Below are 26,163 nucleotides of genomic sequence, written 5' to 3' on the forward strand. Positions count from 1 at the left end.
TCTCGCGAGTGTCATCTACCGTGAAGTGTGTCGTACATTCGTCGTAACGCATTGAATATCGCGCTAAGATTTCAGTTTGCCTGTGGACACGCGAAAAAGTATATCCTCGCATCCTCGCATTTCACGCAGCTAATATTTTCCTCGTGGCAATTCGTACGATCATCGCCAGGTATGTGTGAATGTTATATACGTATGTATATATATATATATATATATATATATATATATATATATATATATATATATATATATATCGTCGGAGATGTATCACTTTTTTGCATCCTTATCACTAAATAGTACAATATACTCGGTGGCGGAACGCGTCGCGATGGATTGTCGAGTCGTCCTCAAGTCGCTTCGTGAGTCTCTGATATCGCGGATTCAGTATCAGTGATCGGCTTCTTCGAGCTTGCGTTCAAATTCCCTTCGCATAATGCTTTTTCATTATTCTTGTATGCGTATATGGCGCATATACAGCAATTTTATATCAAGCCTAAATTTTGTTTGAAACCGTTACTTTGTTATAATTTATTTATTTCTTACATTGTACGTGTTTTTCTTTTTTCTATTAAATGATATTTGTTTATTTCAAGATTATATATATATGTATATACAATTTAAAAAAATTAAATTCGTAATTCTCGGATTATTAACCTCAGTTGATATATGCTCGTTAATCCGATGTTATCGACCATCAGGCATGGCAATTTCTGTAATTCTCTAATTATCATTGAGCTCTGCCGATAACATTCAATATCTGTGTGTGATGTATATATTATATATAATTCCAAAGATACAATACTTACATTAGCACTTTTAATAATCTTTTATTTTATTTTAATATTTTGTGTTTGTCTCAAAGTATGAAATTCAGCTAGTAATTAAAGTATTATTATATTTATAATTATTTGTCATATGCTTTAAATAAATTACGAATTAATCTAAATATAATTATGTAGATTAAAAGTTAATTTGATTTAATTTTTTTGTAAGGTGGAAAATATGCAAATTAAAAATATTCAAGCAGCGATACTAAAAGAATTTACTAAATTTATTAGCTCTGATACGGCTAGTTAATATTTTTAGTTAATTGGTCGTAATGGGTAATAAATATTTAATCGTCAATTATAAATAAAAAAAATCAATATTTCGTTCTATCTGCAACTTTATCTTAGAATTGTGTTATGCTCGTGTTAATCCCTAACAATAATTTTATTTCTCAAAATATCCTAAAATTAAAAAGGTAAATGAGATAAAGAAAAAATAATTGCTTCGACAAATATATAAGTAAATAGTTTATTAAAAATGTTTTATCTATACACATCACAGCATAACGTACTTTACATTGAATGGATTATTATGCATGTGATGCACCATATCGTAGAATTAAATTACGTAAGCTCGAATCGAGTTGCTACCATACACACACATGTGACCTTTAATTATAATTTGTCCAAGTCAGCAACGAGACAGTTTATTTTGTAATTTTCGCTGGTACCTCGAAACATATAACTTTGTCATTTCCTTCTCGCAATGCGTAACGTACGATCAATGCAACCTGTAAACAACGTTATAAAAAACATTAATTGCAAGATGGCAAATTAACCAGTTACGAAACGATGTATAATTAGACGAAGGAGCGGCTTTACTCGAACGTTAAAAGAAACTCCGCGATTTTACTTGCTTATTATTAATAATATAAACGCTCAATTACACGGGGGCTTTTCCCTTAAACTATAAAAAAAGTTTGTGTAAAATTACCCTGGGATAAAACGCCAGTACGGGAAAACTGTTCTTGTAGAGGTATTCAACGCCCTTTTTCAACGGACATCCGGCTTTGCTACCATCGGTGTTATAAATATTATCGCAAGCATTTGTCCCGTCGACTCCTACGAAGGGCAAGGGTACGCCGAAAAGTATCGCGCTCACGTCATTCATCAAATTTTCAATGTTTTTGTTGGGCACAAGTTTGATCTCTATCGAAACACTCGTTCCCTGTTTCAATGTGCATGTCGGTTGATCGCAGTCGGACACGCTGATCTGCGTAGAGTCCTCGAATGGAACTTCTGCAACGATAAAATTATATTATCGTAGATAAATAGAATATTACAACTTGAACATTTTAATATTTGCCACATTTTGTTACACAACGATATGCATAATTCATATTATTTTATTATATGCATTATTTATATTTAATATAATACGTATAACTTTTTTTTTTATTCGCCTAAAATAAAATAATCTGAAATTAAAATAGAAGCGCTACAGAAATTTAAAAAAGGACATGTATATGTATATATTTGCAAAACAGTGAGGGCTATCGTATACAAATTGACATAGCGCCGCATATGCATAGCATAATATCGTCTGGATCAACGAGCATGTTATCTAAATCAATATGGTGACTTAATGCTTGATGCTCATTGGTCTCTAGACCAGTTTTATGTTATGCATATGCGGCGCTATGTCAATTTGTGTGCGGTGTACCCTAATAGTTCAATGTCAAGAAGAATGTAGACTACCTTGAAATACTTGATTTCCTTCATCGAGAGATTCAAAGTCACCGTAGTGTTAATAAGAACGCGAGGAACAATCAATTTGAATGTTTTTAAGCGGCGCGTCTTTTTCGTTACTTCTTTCGTAGACGAAATCTATTAATCTAACGATACGCGAACTCGTATCTTTTCATTAAATTTTATATGGATCACATTAACTTAATATTTAACTATATCTTGAAAAATGTTTTTTTTTTTTTTTTGGATAGGAAAAATTTTTATTAATCATCTTTATAAATATATTGGATAAATTTAATTTAAAAAAAAAAAAACCGAGACATTGCATTAAAAGCCAAGTACGTAGTCAACAATAATAAACAGTTTTTTGCAAATCTCTAGCTGGAAATGAAAGAAGTGATATGAATAAACATTGAAAGGCAATGTGTGCTTGCTCTTTATGATTACGTGCACAACTGAAGGCTAACATTTCAATAGCTAAATACAGTTGCTCGACAGGAAATATGATTCTAGATAATAACACAAATATTATGTTAAATCAGATAAATACTCGTAGACATATATTTTTTAAATATAATTTTTGTAATAAAATTCTTATAAATATAGTATTTATAATTTTGAATTTTTTATAATATATACAATTATTACGTGATAATGAGCCGATCATTTTCGAAAATTAAAGTATTTTTTCGACGATATCAAAAGCATACGATGAATTAGATAAAAAGCAAACATGTTTCATATAAAATCGCTTAATAAAAAAAACAAAAAACAATAATTTACAAAAAGTGCGCGTAGTAAAGTGAGTACGTTTGCAGCACGAAGTACATTAAAAATAGACGTAATATCGCAACTACCAGCATAAAAACTATCAAGTTTTTATATAGAGAAACCTGCGAAACTCCAAAAATTTTTATATGTCTGAGAAACTTCAACTAAACTAGATTTATGGACTTTACGCCTTTATGCTGCTTTCGTCATCAAGTATATCGAGGAAGAATATTATCGCTTGAAGATTTATGCAAATAAAATATTGCGGCTAATGTTTCTAATCCTTGCGTTGAAATTCTAACGGTGTAACATGTCGGTCATAAATTAACGCTCACGTTAGTATTCAGCTCGTCACTTTCACCGCATGTCAATTATGTTTCTCACAAATAATTACATGGGTATTAATAACAATATTAAAGCCCGTTGCCTCGTTCGCATGATATCTCCGATAATTAACAGTCATTAAGCGTATCGTGGATTGACAAAAATTACGAGAACGCTAATTATAGCATGCATCGTGGCATGAGAGACAATCTTCGACATAATCGAAGTCTATGCTCACTCGCTTGACTTGCGTGATAATTTACCGTTGTCTCGTCATCTAATAATTTTTAAAGAAAATTTCTGCTCGAACAATTTATCGTACAATTATAGACATTATTTCTGTCGATGCAATGCGTCTTGGAACGTATCTCTTGTAGCAAGAGAAAAGTTATGGATTTTGAAAATCATGTCGCGTGACAAGTTCTTCATTTATAGAATGTTCCTAGAATATCTCAAACTTTCACAATGTATTTTTATGCAAATTGTACCGATAAAAGAAACTTCGATAAGATAGATTAAATGTATTTTTCTAATATTCAAAAGATTGAACACAAGAAAGAGACCAACATTCAAACAAAATATGAAAACAAATATCATTTGATATTGTGCTCGGATACGAAATATAAATAATAAATATCAAATGATGAAAAAAAGTGTACTTTAAATTTTAAATAAAAGCACGCAATGTCTCTCTCTAACTATATTATTTTTATAGTTTTGTCTAGATTTTTATCGATCTTCATCATTATATATCATATGTTATATCTTTGTTTCCGTATTTCTCAATTTTCGTAAATATATTTTATTATGAATCATAACTTATCTTATCGTTAAACTTTATCTTAGAGAAATACACTGTATTTAATTTCTAAACTCGTGCTCACACACCCTGAAAGATACACTATAACTCGAGCTCTATAACAAAAAATACTTATGTATTTATATCAGTAAAGCATTTTTTGTCAACGTAATAAGTAAAATACGTTGATAAATTTTGGCCAAATTTTAAAAATATTATGTATAATAAAATTTCACCGTAATGTAACGTCGAGAAAGTTTCGCGAAAGCATTCAACGATACCGACAGATTCCCGCAGAGAGACGCCATAATTTTTAAGCTAACATCTCGAGATCTGTAGCCGTTTCAATAGCATCAAACACGATTACGACTTTTTACAAGTTTCATATTTATTATCACGAATTTTTTTGATACGAAACACTTTAACACACTTAACACGAAACTCAGAGAAAGATCTCTCTTGCATATTCGAAATAATAGTATTGATCACACATTTAATTCTTGTCGAACAAGCTTTCATTTACTATTGCATTGCATATACATTTGGCTATATTTTAGACGACGCTACATGAAAAAAAAAAAAAAAAGATGAATAAATTATGAATATTGCCCTAAAACATACGGCAATATGAAAACTTATTATTTCAATACAATGAAAAATTGTTATTTCATAGACTAACGTGTTTTTATATAACAAATATCGTATTTTACATACCAGAATCGCAATGATTAACTAAAGTAGCACCGGCAAATACGACAAGCGCCGCGAAAACGAGAAGCGTTTCCCTCAGCATTCTGGTGAAAGTATTTTGTTTGCTTGCTCAGAGAACCTTGTCAGCAGTTGTACCTGCGGGTCCGATCAGACCCAGCACTGACTCTCGACTGACGACTGTTACCTGCGAGCACAATGCCTATTGACGCGACATATGTCAAACTCCTACTTGAGTAAATTTCAGCGCTTTAAGGAAGGGGATAAAATAGATACTCAACAAAGCGTCAAAGTCCGCGCGGAAATAATCGAATATTGAGTTAAAAAACCGCGTACGTCTTAAAATTTTTTATAACATTTTTTAAAACATTTAATTAAGTTAATAATAGAATACATGAGGATTTTTTTTTTTGTACAGGGATATAGAGAAGCAAAGTTAAAATTAGAATTATAGATACATAATATAAATTACCCGAGAAAGAAAAATCGTATTCTAGCGAAATTACCTTTAATGATTCTTTACTTAATCGGCATCGAAATAACAGATGAATGATAAGGATCTTTTTTTTTTATATCCTAATCAACAAGTCTATTTTCAAGGATGCAAAATATTCTACTTGCGCTTCTAACAAAAAAACTTGTGTTTATCAAGACTTATGACTAACAGTTAGATACTTGGAATCGAACAAAATGTTTCCTCATATCTTTGTCATATCAACATTCTTTATCAAATGTCTTTTGACGAAATTTTAATATTTTTAATTATTAAATATTATTAAAATATTATTTAAAAAATTATAAATTGTTATATATATATATAATGATAATGATACAAAATAATATTTATTAAAAACTTTCCATTCAAATACTACAACATTTTTTTGAAATTAAAACTGACATTTTGTTAGTGTATTAGCATTTAATAATTAAAATCATTGTATGCGTTCAAAGATATTAATCATTACAAGTTTTTGTTAGAAATATTTATGATAAACAACTCGACAATTTCCACAAATATGCATGAAAGTTCCACGCTTTAATTGGAACTTGCAGGTCACTCTTCATAACGTATTTTCTTTTTTCTCCCTTCATTTCGTTTACCTCGATACAACGAAACGGAAATGAAACGGACCGCCATGGTCACAAGAACAAAGCACCGGAAATTAAGAATCTTTATTCACCATCTCGTCCTTTCCTTTTTTCTGTTTCTTTCTGTTTATCTCTTTCTCTCTCTCTCTCTCTCTCTCTCTGTTTGTCTCATTTTCTCTTTATTTCGCTCTCTCCTTATTCTCAAACAGGAATCTCGATTAATGCTCGTAAACCGTACATTTCGAAATTATTGTAGCCACATCGAGGCATCATATCGGGCGATGTATCTCGTTGAAACTTAGCGCGCATACAAAGCAGAAGAATCCGATGCAAATCACACAATCGTACTCGTATACGTTCTGTCGAGAGATTTTACATTTAATAATCGATCAATAACAGCAGCATCTCTTTTTTCCTTCTCTCTCTCTCTCGCTGATATATAATAAAAATAATCGTATAATCAGTAATCGTAACCACAATTTCCAGGTGTGGTCAAGAGCAATTCTGGTTGTTCTATTTATGCTTCGTTCACTCGTGACATTACCATATCAAAGTATACATTGACTTTGTAATATCTTCATTCTTGAAAATTTGCATTACGCGAGATACAATAACATCGAATATGTAAATTGAATCTCCTCTGCGGTATGATGACTAATAAGAAATGTTTTCAACTTGATAGAGAACGGCCCTCTTATATGTCTGATGATCTAATAAAATATCGTTCTGATTTGCAACATGTTTTGTATAATATATACATTTTACGAAATTAAAACTATGTTGATTTATACGAGATGCTATTATGAATCACGTCAAATCGATAGAATGAATCAAGACAGTTATGAAACTTTTTTGAAATCTCTCTTGCTTTTAATAATAACAGACTACAATCTCTTCTACTGTCATTTATAAGTTAATAAATGAATGTATAATTTCCGTTCTAATTTTCAATATGTAACTGTAATTTAATCGTGTTTTAATCGTTTTGAAAATAAAATATCTCTTGTTTGTAGAAAGAATATTTTATTAATAGAAATTTTTGCTCTCAAAATATATGCTTTATTTATGAAAAATCAATAACAGAGTAAAATGTGCTGGCTGTATAGTAAAATGACGAATGCTTTTATATAAAGAGTATTAAATTACGAAAAAAAAACTGGATTTACTTACATTCTATTTTGTAGTAATAAAGGCGGAAAAAATATCGGCATATATTTCATAGGCGGATATTATTAACGAAGGTCATGTTTATATATTAACGGAAAGAGATATTCTATATTCAAGACGTACAGCGAGCACAATGATTAAGGTAGAAACACAAAAGGAATATCAATTACTAAAACGGTAGTAACCTTGAAGAGAAAATTCCTAACGATACGTCTTATCGATCTGGAATCGGGAATGTCTTGTCATATACAATATGTGTGTGTAAATTTCTCTCAGAATATATTTCATATTGGAATGTTATAATAAATATTATAATTCATATATCATTCTTATTTTTTAGCACTAAAGAATTTTTATTATTCATAATTAATTAAAAGCTAGCATTATATAAATTGACTTCTTTATATTTATCGAAATAATGTAATCAATATTTCCATCTAAAAGTGTCCAAATTATTATAAGATCATTATTTATCCTGACAAACGCGAAAATATGTTACAAATATGTGCAAAAATATGTGTTTGTAATTCCATTTCTTTATTTCTTAAATTAAAAATTGGGATTAAATTATATAAATATATATATATATGTATATATAACAATTTATATTAACTGCAATGTCAAATCTACTCAAGTTGTGCAAGATAATCTTGTTTCACGATTATATCACTGCATATAAATATGTATGATTATGGAAATGTTGATTGTAAAAAAAGATATAAATTCATAAAATACAAACATCAATCATTTATCATATAAATATTCCTATTTATTTTTTCCTATTTATTTTTTGTGTAAAGAGTAATGCGTAACGTATCAATATGACACGTAATTTGAATTTTATTCCTACATTTAAAATAGAATGTATAAAATAAATCGCCAACATAATATGAAAATTTTTAATACGAGACACACATACACATGCATGCACGCATGCACAATATATATATTCTGAGATATATTATAAATATATATTGTGCATGCGTGCATGCATGTGTGTGTGTGTGTCTCGTATTAAAAACTTTTAAATTAAGTTTGTGATTTATTTTATACATTCATGATTTTTAAGAAATAAAGGATTGTTAAGTAGAAATATAATTATGTCGCGATATATTAAATGTTGGAATAAAATTCAAGTTACGTGTCATATTGATACGTTACGCATTACTCTTTATACAAAATAGGAATATTTATATGATAAATGATTGATGTTTGTATTTTCTGAATTTATATTTTTTTTTACAATCAACATTTCCATAATCATGCATATGTATACGCAGTGATATAATCGTGAAACAAGATTATCTTGCACAACTTGAATAGATTTGACATTGCAGTTAATATAAATTGTTATATATATACATATATATATAATTTAATCCCAATTTTTAATTTAAGAAATAAAGAAATGGAATTACAAACACATATTTTTACACACATTTGTAACATATTTTCTCGTTTGTCAGGGTAAATAATGATCTTATAATAATTTGGATACTTTTAGATGGAAATATTGATTACATTATTTCGATAAATATAAAGATGTCAATTTATATAATGCTAGCTTTTAATTAATTATGAATAATAAAAATTCTTTAGTGCTAAAAAATAAGAATGATATATGAATTATAATATTTATTAAAACATTCCAATATGAAATATATTCTGAGAGAAATTTACACACACACATTATATATGACAAGACATTCCAGATCGATAAGATGTATCGTTATGAATTTTCTTCAAGGTTACTACCGTTTTAGTAATTGATATATATATATATATATACTTAAAATATATATATATATATATACATATATACTTAAAATATATATATAAAACATCTTTCATTTATTGGCTTGTTACGTTATAGATGTATATATATTTAAATGATAATGTAGTGTTAATAAAAACAAAATTATTTTATTAACGATACATAACATTACCAATATACAATAGGATCCTACGTTATCAGTTACAGGTATACCGCTATTAATACATTGATATTTGCAAAACGCGAAATTAATTTGTACCAACATAGATTAATCATGTATAAAACATTATGAAATATGTACAAATGTAATGAGTTATAAACGATATATATATATATATATATATATATATATATATATATATAACTATAATCTTATAAAAGAAATACATGCAGTTGTATTGCTTTTAAGTATTTATAGCCAAAATTTAAAAAAAACATTATATTTTCTTTTTAATATTATTGATTCGATTATTTATCATATACGTATAAATATAAATATATATTGAATATATATACACATACACATATACATATATATAAATATATATACACAAATACGTATAAAAAAATATATATGAATACATATACACAAATATATATGTATTATTGAAATTTAATAATAGTTAAAAGGAAAGTATATAAAGTATTTTCACATTGAATGGCACAATTATAAATTGTCTAAATTATAAATATAAATATAAATTGTGCTATTCAACATATTGTTCAAATGATTTTTGCTTTTGCGTATTCAAATATCTGCTTAAAATTATAACTCTACAAATAGAGAAATTTGTGTTATTTCTTTTATCTAAAAATTTTTTTATCATATATTATCTATTTTGCGGTCAACTTTGTAAATTTTAAGAAATTCTTTGTTACTTTGTTTACTTTATTTTTTGAAATGGGACATACGATAATAGAGATTGCATGTCATGTAAAGAATATTAATCAAGATGATGTAAAAGGCAATTTATATTGCTAATAGCATTTGAAATATCACGATAGTATAAAAGAATATCTAGTGTTATAAAGTTCATCCGCATATTAATACTAAATAATCTCTTTATAATCCTGCTGTTCTTCCTTGTCGGCGATAGTCTGAATTCGCGGTTATAAGTCCATTTTCTTTGGATACTGCCGTGATTGCACTGCCAATTCCAGAAAAAGTAGTGACATTGTGGCCGATCTTGTTCAAATAATTTAACGTGGCTGGACAAAAATCTTTTTCGTTCTGGACATTCATAGGCAACAGCTGTAATATTTTAATAATTTTCTTAAAACGATATTATTAATTCTAATATTATTAATTCTAATACAAAATATTTCACGTGTAAATCTCATAATAAATAATAATATTCTCCGTCTAATTCGGCGTGATTTAATGTTCAATATAATGTTCAACAAGTAATATATTTTTCTTGTGAATAAATAGTTTTTGAGCTCAGTTATAAAAAAAAATATTTCAGCTAAAAATGCATTTCAACTAATTTTATATAAGCTTATCTGTAACATACAGAGAATCTTTAATTATAAGTATTAAAATATTTAATATTAAAACTTAAGAGAAAATGCGAAAAAGTTACGTCAAATTTTGATGAACAAACAATTATTTCAGCAAGAAATAACAGCCTGTTCATTAAATTGTTATTATATTTAAAAACAAATTAAGAAATTAAGCTTTGAATTGAAAATCGTTTTGATTATAATGTAACAAAACAAATTTGATTTTCGATTAGAAAGAGTTGAGTTTTTTTGTCGCATTGAAATATTTATACTAGTCGAACTCACTTGATGATGAAGTCTACGCGTATCAACCGCTTCCTTTATATTGTAATTAAACCAAAGATTCAGGACCATACCAATCGCCACGCCGCTTGTGATCTTCGTGCCACCGGCTGCACCTATCACTAATCTCACATCGTTATGTTGATCGACCTAAAGAGAATTGTATAATTGATTTAAATGAGTTTAAATTAGATGTCTAAAATAATTCTTACGCGTTCCTACTTCTTGTAGATTAAAAAAAAAAAAAAAAAGCTTCTAGAAACAGAGAGATTTACTCGAATTTTTATTTAATCTATCAAAGCGAGATTTCAAGCACCGATAACTGTTGGAGATTAATTCTTAATGATAGCGTGCATTGCAAATTGTAATGATATCATTAAGCTGGGCAATTCTCAGAATTGATGAGCACATTATTGCGATCGTTAATAGCAATTATTACGATAGATCTTCACGGTAAAAAAAAGACACGCATTAAAAGCATCCATTTTTCCGCGAGCTTTTCTCGAGTTTAAAGCTCTTGATAAATTTGTTAAACGCTCGCGTTTGCCACTAAATGGCTTACCACTATAGTCGGGCACATCGAACTCAACGGCCGTTTGCCGGGTCGGATAAAATTCGCCGGTGAGGGCGGGAGTCCAAAACCGTTTGTTATATTGGGTGAACTAAAATCGTCCATCTCGTCGTTAAATATTATACCGGTGGATTCTGAACGTATCATTGCGCCCAACCTGTTAAATAAAGATGATTATAAAGTGATAAAATACTATGCATTATTCCGCAGGATTATTGTTGATTCTATTGTTAATTCCCCCAGTGCCTGAGAATCGTTCCGTTTTTAAAACAGATATAAACTGCGAACAGAAATGTGTACGTTGGAAGCGAAACGATTCAATCGATTTCTTTTTTTCTATTATTTTTAACGTGGCAATATATCAAACTTCTATAATCCATAGTATAAATATAAAGTACATCTTGCTATCTTGACGAAACTATCAAACATACTGAGAACTGAATAAATGATTTTCTTTTAGAATTAAAATATGAATATATATATATATAATGAAATATTTACATTAAATTATGTGGGAAACTGATATTAAATTATAAATTTAATAATATCGTTTTAAATTTATTTTTTATTATATATTATTAAATTTATAATTTGACATCAGTTTCGCAAATAATGAAATGTAAATATTTTATTTTAATTGCGAATTAATTTGCAATTCAAGTTTTACATTATTTGCAAATAATTTACTTACACCTGATTAATGGTCGATGTAACGGAGACAGCGGAGCCGTCAGGAGCAAGAACGGAAACGTGCGCAGTTCCTGAATCCACGGTTGTCTCAGTAACAGCGCCATATTCCTCTGGATCTTGCCACGTACGGTCGTCCTTTATCCTTTCCTTTATCATTTCCGCATAATCATCGGATGTTAAATTGGCGAGCAGCGCATCTACAAAGAAATAATTCCATCGTAATTCGAATGCTCACTCGATTGATAAAGTTTGAGCGAATTTCAAGTCCAAGAAAATCGCAGAGAAATTCAGAGATACATCTCGAATACTACTCACTCAGAGATACATCTCGACTCTACTAAATACGCGGTAATTATAATATATTAATTACGATAAGATAAGATATCTGTCAGTTATTAAGTGTAATTAGTGATTGACGCAGCCAGAAATGATTAAATTTATCGGGGAAAAAAAAATGTGCTGAATCGCTATGATACATGTAAAATAACGAAACCATACAAGAAATTAGATGCCTCTTCTTTCTTCTTTTTTTTTCTTTCGGAAAATTCTTTCTATTTATCTATTAAAAAAAAACACCATTTTATGAAAATAGCTTTGAGAAATATGCGAATGCAGTAGTTTCTATTAATAAAAATAGATAATTAATAATAATTAATTATCTCTTTAGAAAGAGATCTCTCTTCGATGGACTTTAATATTATTTGTCATGTCTGATGATTTGTAAGATACCCGAGTCATTTCAAGATATCCTGTACTTGCATATATATTTATTATTATGCATCCATAATCTCACCTATGCCATCAACAAAAGCAGGATCTCCCAACTCGGTTCTTCTTGCATAAGCCCACTTGAAGGTCTCCACCATACGTTGCCACATTACATTCTCATTATTGACCGGTAGTAACCGGCGAAGAATGTTCATTATGAACATCAAAATTGCACCTGAACCCGGCGGTGGAGCACTATAGATTGTCAGATTTCCCATCTTCAATGTGACCGGCTTTCTCCATATGGCTCTATAAAGAAATTGCATTATCGATATGCTGCCATGACCTTCCTTCGCATCCCGCTCGCATGCTCTTCCAAGACCTTAGATCGGATGATTATGTATATACTATCGTCGAAAAATTCGTTAATAATGCGAGGATAAAATAAAAGCAATTAGTGAGAAAAGAACTTAATTCTTTCTATTTGCAATAATTTATTTCTATCAAATCTTTCGTTGTTAAGATTTTCATTGTTTTGATATTGACAATATCAAACTTGCTTTTATATATAATACTTTTATCAATCTTAACTTCACCGGCTATAGATATAATGTATTCGATTTTATTTCCACCAACAAACGGATGTTTAATTAATCAGTTTGTTAACATTGAGCTACGATATATAAAACTCATTTTAGTTAAGATATTCCGCTTGCAAATAATTATTTTGACAATTTTATTTGCGCAGCAAAATAATTTCCATTATTATTATCGCTGTAGTATGTCTTTCTATCTGCTACCGTACGTTCTTTACGTTCTATCGTAAAATTTTCTCTGCATAGAAGTGATGATAAATTTGTGATTATATTTCATTTATCTGTTTTGATATAGCAGGCTTCATGCAATTTTTTAACATGTGAATATTCTTGAAAATCGAAAATATTCAAACTCTCGAGAAAAGAAACGCTCACCTGTATGCTTCAAAATCCTGTTTCGTGATTATTCCTTTAAACGCTTTAATCTCGTCGACTAAGTTATCAGCAATATTACCTTTATAAAATATCTCGACACCATGTTTCGCTATTAATTTCAGGGTCTCTGCCAGTTGCGGTCTTTTTATTCTATCGCCTGCCTGCACAAATATAAAATTTTCATATTGTTTTTCATAGATTTTCCTTTATAGAATATGTCTGAAGAGAATCAAGTTTTGACTCTCATATAGGACAGAAACAATTATAATGATACAAAAAATAGATTCTACTCACAACCCACACTTTACCGGTATTAGGATTTATGAGTATTTTCGCCAAACTGCTCTCGTTCTTTATCATAGGCTCTTTCTCCACTAAATAAGCGGCAAGATAATCATTAATACGAGATCCAGTTTCGCATAATTTAATGGCAGGCTCAAATAATTCAGACCACGACAGTCTCCCGTATTTTTTATACGCTTCCCAATAACCCATAAGTTCACCTGGTACAGCAACCGCTTTTCCACCTATTTAATAGTATCACGCACTTTATTCAAAATCCATTGCTATACACATTTTTGCTATTACAAGCAAAAATAGATGAATATAATTAACTATTGTAACTGACAATAATTTTTATAAATGATTTTTGACATAAGCGCATAAATATTGATAAGCACTTTAATGTGAAAAGGATTTTTTACCATACATAGCTAGATGAGCATTGCCATCGAACATATCCTCCGTCGCAGCCATGGGAGCGGTCTCTCTCGCATCCAGATAATCCGCCGTTTTGGTTTTCGGATCCCATATCGTCATAAGAAATCCACCACCCAGTCCCATACTTTAAATCAAAACATATACAGATATACTTGGCATATATATTATTTTTGTTCGCAAAAGAATGATATAGGATTAATAAAATTTATTACAATAAATAAGCATATAAGATGAAGATAGTAAAAGTAAAGAAAATTATGTAATACCTATGCAAGGACGCAATGCCTTCGCAAAGAAGCGCTGCTATGGCCGCATCTACTGCCGAACCGTTCCTAGCTAACATATTGGCACCAATTTGTGCACATTCCTGACCGTTTGTCGTCACGGCACCCTGTTCATGGAAAATTTCAATAATTATAAAAAGTTTCAAGAATTATCCATCACGCTTTATCTTTTTTTCTCGATCTAATATATCGAATATTTGTGGAAAAAATGACAAATCAAATAAAGTAATTATTCAATTGATAATTCTAATTTAATAATATATTTTTTGGGGGAAAAAAATATATCTTAGTTCTATCATTTATTTTTTCTTATATAAAATTAAATCCTGTAATAATATATAATAATCAATTTTACTTTATTGATAACATGCAGAGATATTATTCGTAACGTTTCCTTCTTTTCACGAGACCAAATCGTACAGAAATAAATGTATGACTGTAGCTGAAAATATATTTTTTCTTCTGTTTAGTCAAATGTTGTCAATATTTTCAATCATATTGCAATATCGACGTATAGTACGGACTACGCGATCTATGAAAGTCTTTCGAAACGTGTCCGATAGAATTAGATAAAAAAGAAACGAGGTAGAAGTCAATTCCTCTCTCTAAAGCTACTGGATAGAAAGAAACAGAGCTTGATCTCTATCAATCGCTATCTCTTTCTTTCGAACAGTCATATCTTCCTATATACCTGCACAGTCCATACTAGAAGAACGTCGATGTATTGCAACTAAATCAATTGATCGATAAATATTACCTTCCCATATTGACTCATCTCGGAGGAACTGACGAACTTTGAGCCACATTTGACATTCGAGTTGCGCGTGATAAAAATTACTATTATTGCCACAAAAACGGCCACAAGTAGGACCGCGATCACGCCGAATATAACCAATTTTTTCCTTTTGACTCTGCACAAAACATGTGAAAATGTAAACGTTAAAAATTGGATTTTTTTACAATTTATTCTCTCGACGATAGAAAATTAATCGGAATTGTTGCGGCTGTTTCATAGAAATTCGCAATTGAATATTTTGCAATTGACAATCACCAACAAGACCGAGAACATTCTCTCTCTCTTTTTAATTGTAGATATTGCAAACTTAATCGAAACTCGCACACATATGCACGTATGTGTGTGTGTGTATGGGTGTACGATATTCAATATAATAAAAAATTTTTATTTGACATCGCTTTTATACAGTAACTATGTATGCGTAAATTAACGTATCCGGTTAAGACAATAAAAAATTAATCAACATATGTAATAAATTGCGTTATATACGCTAATATTCAGATGCTTTTTTTTTTTTTTTTTTTTTTTTTTAAGAAGAAATGTCCATTATCGCGGTATATATAGAATTACTATCGCGATTAACAAAAGAGATCAATTGCATAATATCTAGTAACAGTAATCACCTAAAAGACACTTCACAAAGGTAAAAAAAAAAAAAACGTTCTTTTATATACTTGGCGTCGCGACGCTTGATAACACAAAAATCAGTGATGCTTGAAGCTTCTGTCGATGCAGATCTCGTGACCGTGATTATGCTCAGATGGTTTGCCGTGACCGCGTTTACATGTACGTCACTGTTATCTCTATTAGTGGCAGTGAAATATAATTATGATCACATGATGATACAGTGGAAAATAATTTTACATTGTGTTCAGTAAATTTGTAGTTTTTTTTTTTTACGGTATAAAATAATTTTACATACACCGATAATATGTATATATAGTATTAATTTTGTAAATAATTAAAATTTAAACCAAACGTGATCATATATTGAGATAAATCGCCGGATAAAATTGATAATTGCTAAAAGTGTACGATAACTGCGGCGACTGCTTGCAAATATGAATTAAAAATTATTTTGTAATCATTTCAGGATTAACACGTGATTTATGATGGATAAGCTCATAATTATCTAAAACTCTGTACAAATAAAAGGAACATGTATATCGCTTGAGAGACGTTAGTGGGATCGCGCATCGTATTACTGTCGCCTTTATTGCCGGTGAATTCAAGAATGTGATCCGGTTATCATCATTGTGTAATCGCAGATGTATATACCATAGACATTTACTATGCGATTCGCTGAGAGATTGCGTAACACATATGTATACTTCATTCAATAAATTTGCAGCTTACAAGCATAGCATTGAGTTATGTCTCTAAAAAGTTTTTATTAATTTCATGATGTATATGATCTAAATTACTAACTCTCAAATTATGAAAAATACAAAAAACAAAAAAAAACGCTTTTCCGTAATCAATCAAGTTTCGCAATCAATGATTTAATCAATCTGCGAGATTCGATTAATTTATATATATCTATACATAATATATAATTTGCGCGTTTTCTTTACTGAATAATTGATTCTCATATACGCACACGCACATACCCACGATAATACATATAAACATACTGTTAAAAGAACTTTATCTCTACTCATTGATTCCTATATAAATGTACTATAAAAAGATATGAAGTAAGGGAATTAAGCAGTAGATATGTTTCGTGTAGATAAAGAAAACCTCTGATTTTATCAATCATAATCTCATAAATACGAATTAAATATCTTTAGTCGCAATTAAGTAATGTTATCGAACAATGCATTCTGAAGCAGAATTGTTTTTTTAGATAAGCATGTATGTGATTTGTAGAAATATATTACTCGATAATATTGGAGATGCTAAGATATATTTACCGCAGGTTGATGCGTTATTAAGGAGATGCTTAATAGAGAAACATACTATGTTTCATCGCAACTCAAACATTTCTGTAATTTTGAATTGAATGCTTTACGCAATTATCTGGCTAATAACAAGTGTAAAGCTTTTATTTCGTATATCATAACATGATTCATTCATTTCATTTTCATGATATATTCCAACTGATATATTTTAGATAAGAAGATAATAAAACGAAAATTAATTATATATAAATATTATTTTTTATATGTAATATTTATATATATATATATATATATAACTTATTATAAAAAGAAATTTATTAAAATATATAAATTATATTATTAATATAAATTGATTAAAGTCAATTTAAATTAATAGCATATTTTTAACGATATATTTTTATTTTAATTAATAATATAATTATTAAAATAAATTATAAAAAAATTTTTTTAATTTTTTATTTTGATTAACAGATTAAACAAAAATTTATAGATTTTCTGGAAAATATATCTATCCTTTTTAAACTTTGTTACTAAATTTATTCCTGGTACAAAGATATAATGATAGCACTATATGCAAATAAATTGTAAATGTTTCTTTATCTATAACTAGCCATTAGTTAACTTTACTATAAGCGTCATTGCAATAAATAAATATTATTGTACAAAACGCAATATGCAAACTTCCGGGAAAGCGCGAAGTTAACCAGTTAACTGGTAAGCTTTTGAGCCGTTTTCCGTGTCAAAACTGATAAGATCGATTACGGTTTCAAAAATCGGTACAATCGTTTTTGAGTTTGCTGATTTTGAATCGGGAATCGTAATTTTAATATCGTCCATCCCTGAAACCTTACGTCCAAGAAAGAAACTAATTTTTCACAACATCTGTTAGAATTCAGAAACTAGTCCGTCCGGGGACTTGATACAAAATTAACACAAAATCTAAAAAAAAATTCTAAAAAAAAAACCCTTAAAAAAAATTTTAAACAAAATTATAAAAAAGAACAAACGGAGTGTAAAATCCCATCGCAGCCTTTACATGGCACACTCTGCGGTCGTAATTTCTTGGTCACTAGCTAATAGCGGTGGTATTTTTTTCATTTTCGAGCTATACTTCTCGGCTCACCGTCTCGAAAATCATTCAACGAGAGCGTTTTCGGACGCCATATTAACTGAACGATGACGAATTTGTAGTCCCTGAGCTCAGATTCCGATTCAGTGATTCAAAAAACTCTAGGATACCAAGTTTTATCCAGATCCATCGAAATTTATCGAAGCTATTCAATGTACGCATATATGCATCGTCACCAATTTTGGCACGAAAATTTTAGACGCACAGATGCGTCATTACCAGTTAACTGGTTAAATAGCGTTTTCAGCGACGTCTTTTCAACATTTTTTTTTCATTATCTCTATTTTAAAACATTGCAATAAATAATTTTTTAATATTATTTACACGCACGTGAAGATGACGTTCTACATGCGATTGCGACGTACAGCATAATTGCACGCGATTGCATTATTGCTAATAACTCAAAAGATTAGCGTATACAACATAATTTGTATTACTCTTAAAATTTTTTATTTCATAATCCCGAGATATTTGAAGAAGTATAAATTCATAATTTTGCATATACAGATGAATAAATATTTTTTTTTATTCAAATTATTTGTTCTCGAATTATTCGTTTCAATTAACAATAAGTAATATTCTTCTCGTTATCTAAATAAAAACGATAAACATTGCGAGAAAAGGTAAAGTAGAATACGTTTGATTTTGCGCGTGAAACCTGTGATATTCATTATGATAAGCACTACGATATAGCTTAACTCATAATATTTACAGAGACATTTACAAGTGTACGTTTTTATTTCTTTAAGGCAAATGTAAGATTATGTAAATATTTGATGTGAAGGACAATTTTTAGAATTTCCATGTCGTTAATATTATCACGCTAATTTATCGTTATCGCATTGCCTTTTGCTCACGTTTGCAAATGTTCAACGTCAAATATTTTACACGTTATACGTTTCTAAAAAAATATATCAATTGACAAATTGAATACAGTAAAATATCACATGTATATTTGCGGTAAATGCGTATTTGAAATGAATAGCAAACGGATTGTGTTAAAAATAATAAACTCATCAAACAGATTTTCAAGTAAATCAGAAATATCTTCACATGTCACGTTATATCGATGAAACTGTTTAAGCGCATCATAATTCTTTTGCAAATTATAAAAGCCACTGACAGTGTTAATTTCAATTATCACATACACGAAAACAATTTTTCAAACAACTTTTTTTTAGCTATGGCTTTCACATGATACGGCGCACGTTAAGATCTACTTTCCTTTTTTTTTATAAGTCAAGCAGCATTTAGATAATAACGAGTTGCGCAAAAATGATGACTTCAACCAGGCTTTTTGCTCGCTATGCACCTTCGTAGAATGATAAAAAGGAAAGTATACCGACCCGATCATGTTGTACAGACGAATGTAACACAGCGCGAGCTGGCCAGCCTTGACTAAACGTTTCTCTAAGCCGATCGTTTCTCTTATAAGAGTAACGATACCGTTTCTGCCTATTCATCCCCACTCATTCGTTTAAAATTCTGAAAGCCGTAACATTAATTAATTAAAAATGAACATATTGTGACAAGAACATAATGTGACAAGACAAAAATAAAATAACGACAATAATAAAGTATACTGAGAGATAACACCATCAATGCTAACATAAAAGATAAAATATATTGACAATGATTAAGGTATATCGATTTCGAAATTTTCGCATACATTAAATTTATATTATGATTTAGCACGTGCTTTTCATCCTTGTGAAAAAAAATTTCTCTCATATAAGTAACATATATTATTGAAAATTGAGAAACACTTTTTAAAAATTATTATCAATCGACTCGAAGACGAAGCATGACATTTCACAGTTATATACTTATGATATGATTTAAATAAAAATATGTATACAATAACGATATTATAAATGCAGCTATTTCATTTTCATCCTATTTTTACATTGAATTTTCATGTTGAAATAAATTAACTCCCAACATAATAAATAAATAAATGTTAAAGAATCAAAATTAAGGAATGTTAGAATTTAGGGATCTATTTACAACGTTAAATATTTAATGGATAATATTATAAATCAAATAATTTTGCAGTTTTATTGTTAATTTAATATTAATATAAAATATATTTTATTTTATAAAAAAATATTTGAATTTAGCTATACAATTTATACTTTCCAGCATCTCGGAAAGAGAGAGAGAGAGAGAGAGAGAGAAATCTTGTATAAGATTTTTCCTGGATGGAAAAATTAACGAGAGATTATGTCATACATACATCATATAAACCAGGAAAGTACAAAAACATTCGCTAATAATGTCAGATATTGCAATGGCAACAATTTTTTTTGCAAGAAGTATATTTTTCATATGTGGATTATCATAATTTCTACTTAACTATGAATATATCATATATTACATGTATAATTACAAAAAAATATTGCCGTATATTGCTCGCAATATATATATTTATTTATTTCCAAGAATAATATTGCATATATACGTGCAATGTGCAGTAGCACACTCTCATACACATGTATGTATATGTGTAATACATGTTTTTTACACATATCTCATAAATAATAACTATAATGTTTAGTCCTAGTTTAATCCAGTATAAAAAGATTCTGTATGGCTTCTGTTTGATTGTTTTTTAAAGCTAAATTATTTATTTTAAAAATTTTTTAGAGAATTAATTAAAATAAGAATCAAATAAAGAGAAAGCGAAATTATACAATTATGAGATCAATTAAGTTATTTATATAATTTAATGCAATTTGAAATATGTAATTTATAATATGTAATTTATATAGAAGATGTCAGAAATGTTCCATTTTCGGTTTAGAGATATTTTCGGGCGCATATATCGTATCTAAAATATTCACGCATCATAATTGTTGACTCTAACGATAAGACAAATCAGCAATTTTATAATAGTTTGACAGTCGTCCGACCAATCAAGATAAAAAAAAAAAATTAACAGAACGTAATATAATTTTTATATCTCCTGTGTGTTCGATAATAATATTTCTAATTCTTTTCAAAACCAACAATCATGATGCATGAATATCTAAACTTCTTTTTTTTTTTTTTTTTAAGTGTCAACTGCCTACATGCAGCTATTTGATACCAATGCCTTCAGCTACGAAGCTATTCAGCATAAAATTTAATACCGAACTTGGCATTCAGACAAAGGCATCGAAAATATAGAGGATATTTCTGACATTTTTTATATGTATATTCCCCACCCCTCCCTGCTGTGTCACGCATGTGCGAAAAAGTGAATCTTCCTAGCACTGCTAGGGAAATGCGTTGTCATGTTCGTGTCTGCGCATGCTGCGCGCCGGAACCTGGAACGAGAAAAACGGTGCAGTTTGGTGATTGCTTGGAAAACGGCGAAGTCATTTCAAGCTTCTTGTGAAACGGTGCTTATTTCGAACGGCCAGAACGATGTCGGCTAGATATGACAGAGCGATCACGGTATTTTCGCCGGACGGCCATCTGCTCCAGGTGGAATACGCTCAAGAGGCTGTCAAGAAGGGCTCGACGGCGGTACGCTAAGTTCAACATAACCTTCTTTCTATCTTCGGGAGTTGCTTTCGAAGATTCTACCTAACATTCTTTTATCTATCTGTCTATCTGGAATTATTTTATTATCATACGAATAGATTTTGTCTATATAAGATATTTGATTTTGTTTACCTCGCGTATGACTTTGCGAATTCTCAGAGTTAGGTTAGGTTAGGATGACCAGTTTTGTGTCAACATATTTCTGTCACTATATATTACGTTTCTATCATATCACATTGATCTATTTTTACAAGTGAAATATGTATCCATATCATTTTCAAATAGTAAAAAGTTACATTAAAATAGTATCTAATAAATGATATAAATTGCAGCTCTATATAACATTTTTTATATCAAAATTTAATATTTTTTTATTTTTTATCTTATATGTAATAATCTTTTTGTAAGGACAGGTCGGTGTACGTGGCGCCGATGTGGTAGTCTTAGGTGTTGAGAAGAAATCCGTTGCTAAATTGCAAGAAGAACGTACAGTGCGCAAAATATGTCTCCTAGATGATCATGTAATTATGGCTTTTGCAGGTACTATATAATATATTATACCATTGATACAAATATCGATTTTCTGTATCGTATAAGATAGGATAATTACTCTCCTTTTTAACAGGTTTAACTGCCGATGCAAGAGTATTAATTAATCGTGCACAAGTTGAATGCCAGAGTCATAAGTTAACCGTAGAAGATCCTGTTACCTTGGAATATATTACAAGGTATATCGCAGGTATGATTAGAATTTATATCAACAGAAGATTAAAATTATTTAAAACGATTGTACTAGTTCCACATAATTATTATTATTTGCAGGCTTAAAACAAAAATATACACAAAGTAACGGCCGTAGACCTTTTGGAATATCCTGTCTCCTAACTGGATTTGATTACGATGGTATACCACATTTGTATCAAACAGAGCCATCAGGAATATATTATGAGTGGAAGGTATATCAAGATAAAATCAATTTCTATCTTTTTTTCAATAAAAAAATACAATTATTTTAATAGCTACATTTATATTAAATGCTACTTTCCCATAAAGGCAAACGCAACAGGACGCAGCGCTAAAACTGTGCACGAATTTTTGGAAAAGTATTATACTACAGAGGAAGTGTCGACAGAAAGGGGTTGTATAAAACTAGCGATCAAGGCGCTACTTGAAGTAGTTCAATCTGGACAAAAAAATTTGGAAATAGCGGTAATGCGACGCGGGCAACCACTACAGGTATACCTAGTAATTTTTACCAAATTGCGCAAGTATATGTTTTGGCTGAAGACAAATCTCTTTTTATAAAACATTATATATTAACAATGTTACAATAATTTTTCAGATGTTGGATACAGATACCATAGGTGAATATGTAACAGAAATAGAAAAGGAGAAGGAAGCAGAGGCGGAAAAGAAAAAACAGAAAAAGTGATGCTTTTGCACTCCCATTGTGCATTTCTATATTGTATCATTATTAATTTTTATTATAAAATAAATAATTTGGAAATAGGAAAAAAAAACTGATGAAAAATTAATAATGAGACCAGGACTTCTTTATTTGTATTATTTTACTGTTACGAAATTGAAAAATATATAGAAAATTTGTCAATTTTCAAAATCTAAAATTTGAATTATAATTATAAGGAGAATAATTACAATATTTTTTAAATTGTGTTCAGTAATAAATTATTAAATTTTGCACACAAACATATATATATATATATATATATGTATATATATATGATGTTACAATTATTATAAATTTTTTTTATATATTTACTTTTTACAAATTAAAAGATTTTTAAAAATATATTTTAATATATTAATGAGAGAATAAAGTTAATATAAATAAATTTTAGCTAAGAGAACTAAAAGAATGTGACTCAACAAACAATACAAATAAATCTATTGTATATATCCATTATATTTTTTCAATAATTTAATATTTCAAAACTATTTCATTCTGGGATATACTCTGATGAAAGAGATCTCCCACGATGATTAAATACTTGAAAAGATGGTAAATTTCGCAGTGTTTCCCAGGATTTATTCTCCAAATCAACAACTGCTCGAATTTCTTTAAAATCACCAGCAATGTACATAACACCGTACATAACGATAAATAAACTGACTATACCTTGAATTAAAATCTATAATAATAAAATAATATATTATTCCATATTCCATACAAAAATACTTTTATTACGTTTATCAAATAACATATATATATATATATATATATATATATATATATATATATAATATAATGATCTTTAGTTTTTTATATAAGAAGCAAGTATATAGTAATATCAAATGTTGTAACTTACATCAATTGGCAAAGTAGTAAATTCCTGTTCGGTGATTCGCAAATAGGATCGATCTAAAAACAAAATTTTATTATAATATCTACTCGTTTTAATTACGTTTTATTCTTTTCGATCTTCTCTCTTGAAAGTTACATACTAATCTCATTATAATACAGAAAAAAACAATTAAAATAGAAGCAAATCTATAATTTCACTGTAATGTTAACATTAATTTAACCTAAAAAAGAATGTAACGCGTCGAGAGAAAACCGAAAAAACAAAAGCAAATACTCACGTTGTGCGGCAGAATAAGCCGCATGTAATATAGACATAGTTCCTATAAAAGTTATAAATTTATGCATAGCCGTTGCAGGCATGTTGAAGAATAATATCACAGATCACATATATCAAATGTTTTGCAGGAATGCGACACTACATAACAACGATTATCGATTATGTTATCCCCAAGCAGGATTGCTTCTCTTTCACCCTAGATTAAAAAACCTATGTATATATGATCGACGCACGTGGGCCGTGGACGCGTTTGCTTCAGCTTAGTTTACAATTCTTTTTTATTATTGCAAAGCTGTGTATATACTTATAAATTTAAGTCTATTTCAGTTTAGAAGAAAATCATTCCGTTTCGCTATAAATATGGGGGTAAAAATTAATAATTTTTAAATATGTTTTAATTTAAGGAATATAATTAATACTAACCTCTTAAAAATTAACAAGTATATAACATCTTATCTGTAGAAAAATTACATCACTATTAATAATAATTTATTAATTAACTTTTAATTCTATAGACTTGAAACTATATATATTTTTTTTGCAAATTTTTATTTTTATCTACTTTCTGTAAATTGATTTGTAATTCTATTTCATATATCTGAATTCATAATGAAAAATTCTAAAAGTTTTATTCAATATAAGTACATTATCTATTCAATTATTTATTTTACAGAAACTAAAAAAATCAAAAATTAGTAAAATTAAAAGGAACAATCAGATAAAGACAAAGCTTTCAAAACAAGGAAAACTTAAGACTCGACGGCATAAACCACCAAAGAAGCAACCTCAGAAATCGGCACCACCATGTCCAGAAGCAGTAGAGGAAGAAGAGAGTGATCATGGAGAGGATTTGATGAATATGGTTGAAGAAGATGACTTAAAATTCTTGGAAAAAGCTATATCTAATAAATCTTACAACTTACTGAAACAAATTCGCTTAACTGAGTATGATTATATATAATTTCAAAAAAATAAGATCTTTCATAGAATATATTATTAATTGTTCTGGATTTTGTAGATCAGATAAAGATCAAAGTAAAACAAAAAGAAGAAAAACAGAAGATGATCTTGCAATAGAGGAATTATATGAGAATAATGTTTCTAAAATCATGGAAGAGACAGCCAGGAAATCGGTTCGCATAATGCTTCCCATAAAAACACAGAGTGGTCTTGTGGAAAAACGTATATTGGAAGAAGATAATGAAATTATAAATGAGGAAGAAGATCAAATCACAGATGATAATCAAAAAGAAAATAATCAGGAGGAAAATAGTGACATAGAAATGGATGTGGATATATGTGTAAGAATTAAAAAATATTTAATCTAAA

The 26,163-nt window shown here is 29.1% G+C and overlaps 5 protein-coding genes across 5 annotated transcripts in view; 2 read left to right on the plus strand and 3 right to left on the minus strand.

The window, feature by feature from the left end:
• Prosalpha4 (proteasome alpha4 subunit) lies at positions 1-23,793 on the plus strand. The gene is made up of 7 exons (XM_070311066.1): positions 1-169; positions 21,764-22,216; positions 22,648-22,774; positions 22,860-22,973; positions 23,057-23,190; positions 23,288-23,470; positions 23,577-23,793. The coding sequence occupies exons 2-7, from the start codon at positions 22,115-22,117 to the stop codon at positions 23,664-23,666; spliced, it is 750 nt and encodes a 249-aa protein (XP_070167167.1). The 5' UTR covers positions 1-169; positions 21,764-22,114; the 3' UTR covers positions 23,667-23,793.
• Positions 1,272-5,310, minus strand: Npc2b (Niemann-Pick type C-2b). The gene is made up of 3 exons (XM_070310618.1): positions 5,125-5,310; positions 1,762-2,066; positions 1,272-1,558 (listed from the first exon to the last, which is right to left on the minus strand). The coding sequence occupies exons 1-3, from the start codon at positions 5,201-5,203 to the stop codon at positions 1,475-1,477; spliced, it is 468 nt and encodes a 155-aa protein (XP_070166719.1). The 5' UTR covers positions 5,204-5,310; the 3' UTR covers positions 1,272-1,474.
• LOC138941414 (scoloptoxin SSD14) lies at positions 9,846-20,125 on the minus strand. The gene is made up of 11 exons (XM_070311065.1): positions 20,053-20,125; positions 15,635-15,788; positions 14,860-14,984; positions 14,578-14,717; positions 14,168-14,400; positions 13,874-14,034; positions 12,988-13,211; positions 12,196-12,391; positions 11,496-11,661; positions 10,937-11,083; positions 9,846-10,400 (listed from the first exon to the last, which is right to left on the minus strand). The coding sequence occupies exons 1-11, from the start codon at positions 20,058-20,060 to the stop codon at positions 10,212-10,214; spliced, it is 1,743 nt and encodes a 580-aa protein (XP_070167166.1). The 5' UTR covers positions 20,061-20,125; the 3' UTR covers positions 9,846-10,211.
• Emc5 (ER membrane protein complex subunit 5) lies at positions 23,259-24,989 on the minus strand. The gene is made up of 3 exons (XM_070311067.1): positions 24,836-24,989; positions 24,562-24,614; positions 23,259-24,384 (listed from the first exon to the last, which is right to left on the minus strand). Exons 1-3 carry the CDS (start codon positions 24,915-24,917, stop codon positions 24,193-24,195), a joined length of 327 nt encoding a protein of 108 aa, XP_070167168.1. The 5' UTR covers positions 24,918-24,989; the 3' UTR covers positions 23,259-24,192.
• The window catches only part of Noc3 (Nucleolar complex protein 3), a 3,985-nt gene continuing 2,525 nt past the window's right edge, over positions 24,704-26,163 (plus strand). The window contains exons 1-3 of the mRNA XM_070311064.1: positions 24,704-25,200; positions 25,508-25,779; positions 25,853-26,135. Of these exons, the coding sequence (XP_070167165.1) occupies positions 25,195-25,200; positions 25,508-25,779; positions 25,853-26,135 (561 nt within the window). The 5' untranslated portion in view covers positions 24,704-25,194. The remainder of the gene's footprint in view (positions 25,201-25,507; positions 25,780-25,852; positions 26,136-26,163) is intronic.

This window comes from Polyergus mexicanus, unplaced genomic scaffold (genome assembly GCF_030449975.1).
Source record: "Polyergus mexicanus isolate NDT 795.1 unplaced genomic scaffold, iyPolMexi1.0 SCAF_18, whole genome shotgun sequence".
Taxonomy (NCBI): domain Eukaryota; kingdom Metazoa; phylum Arthropoda; class Insecta; order Hymenoptera; family Formicidae; genus Polyergus; species Polyergus mexicanus.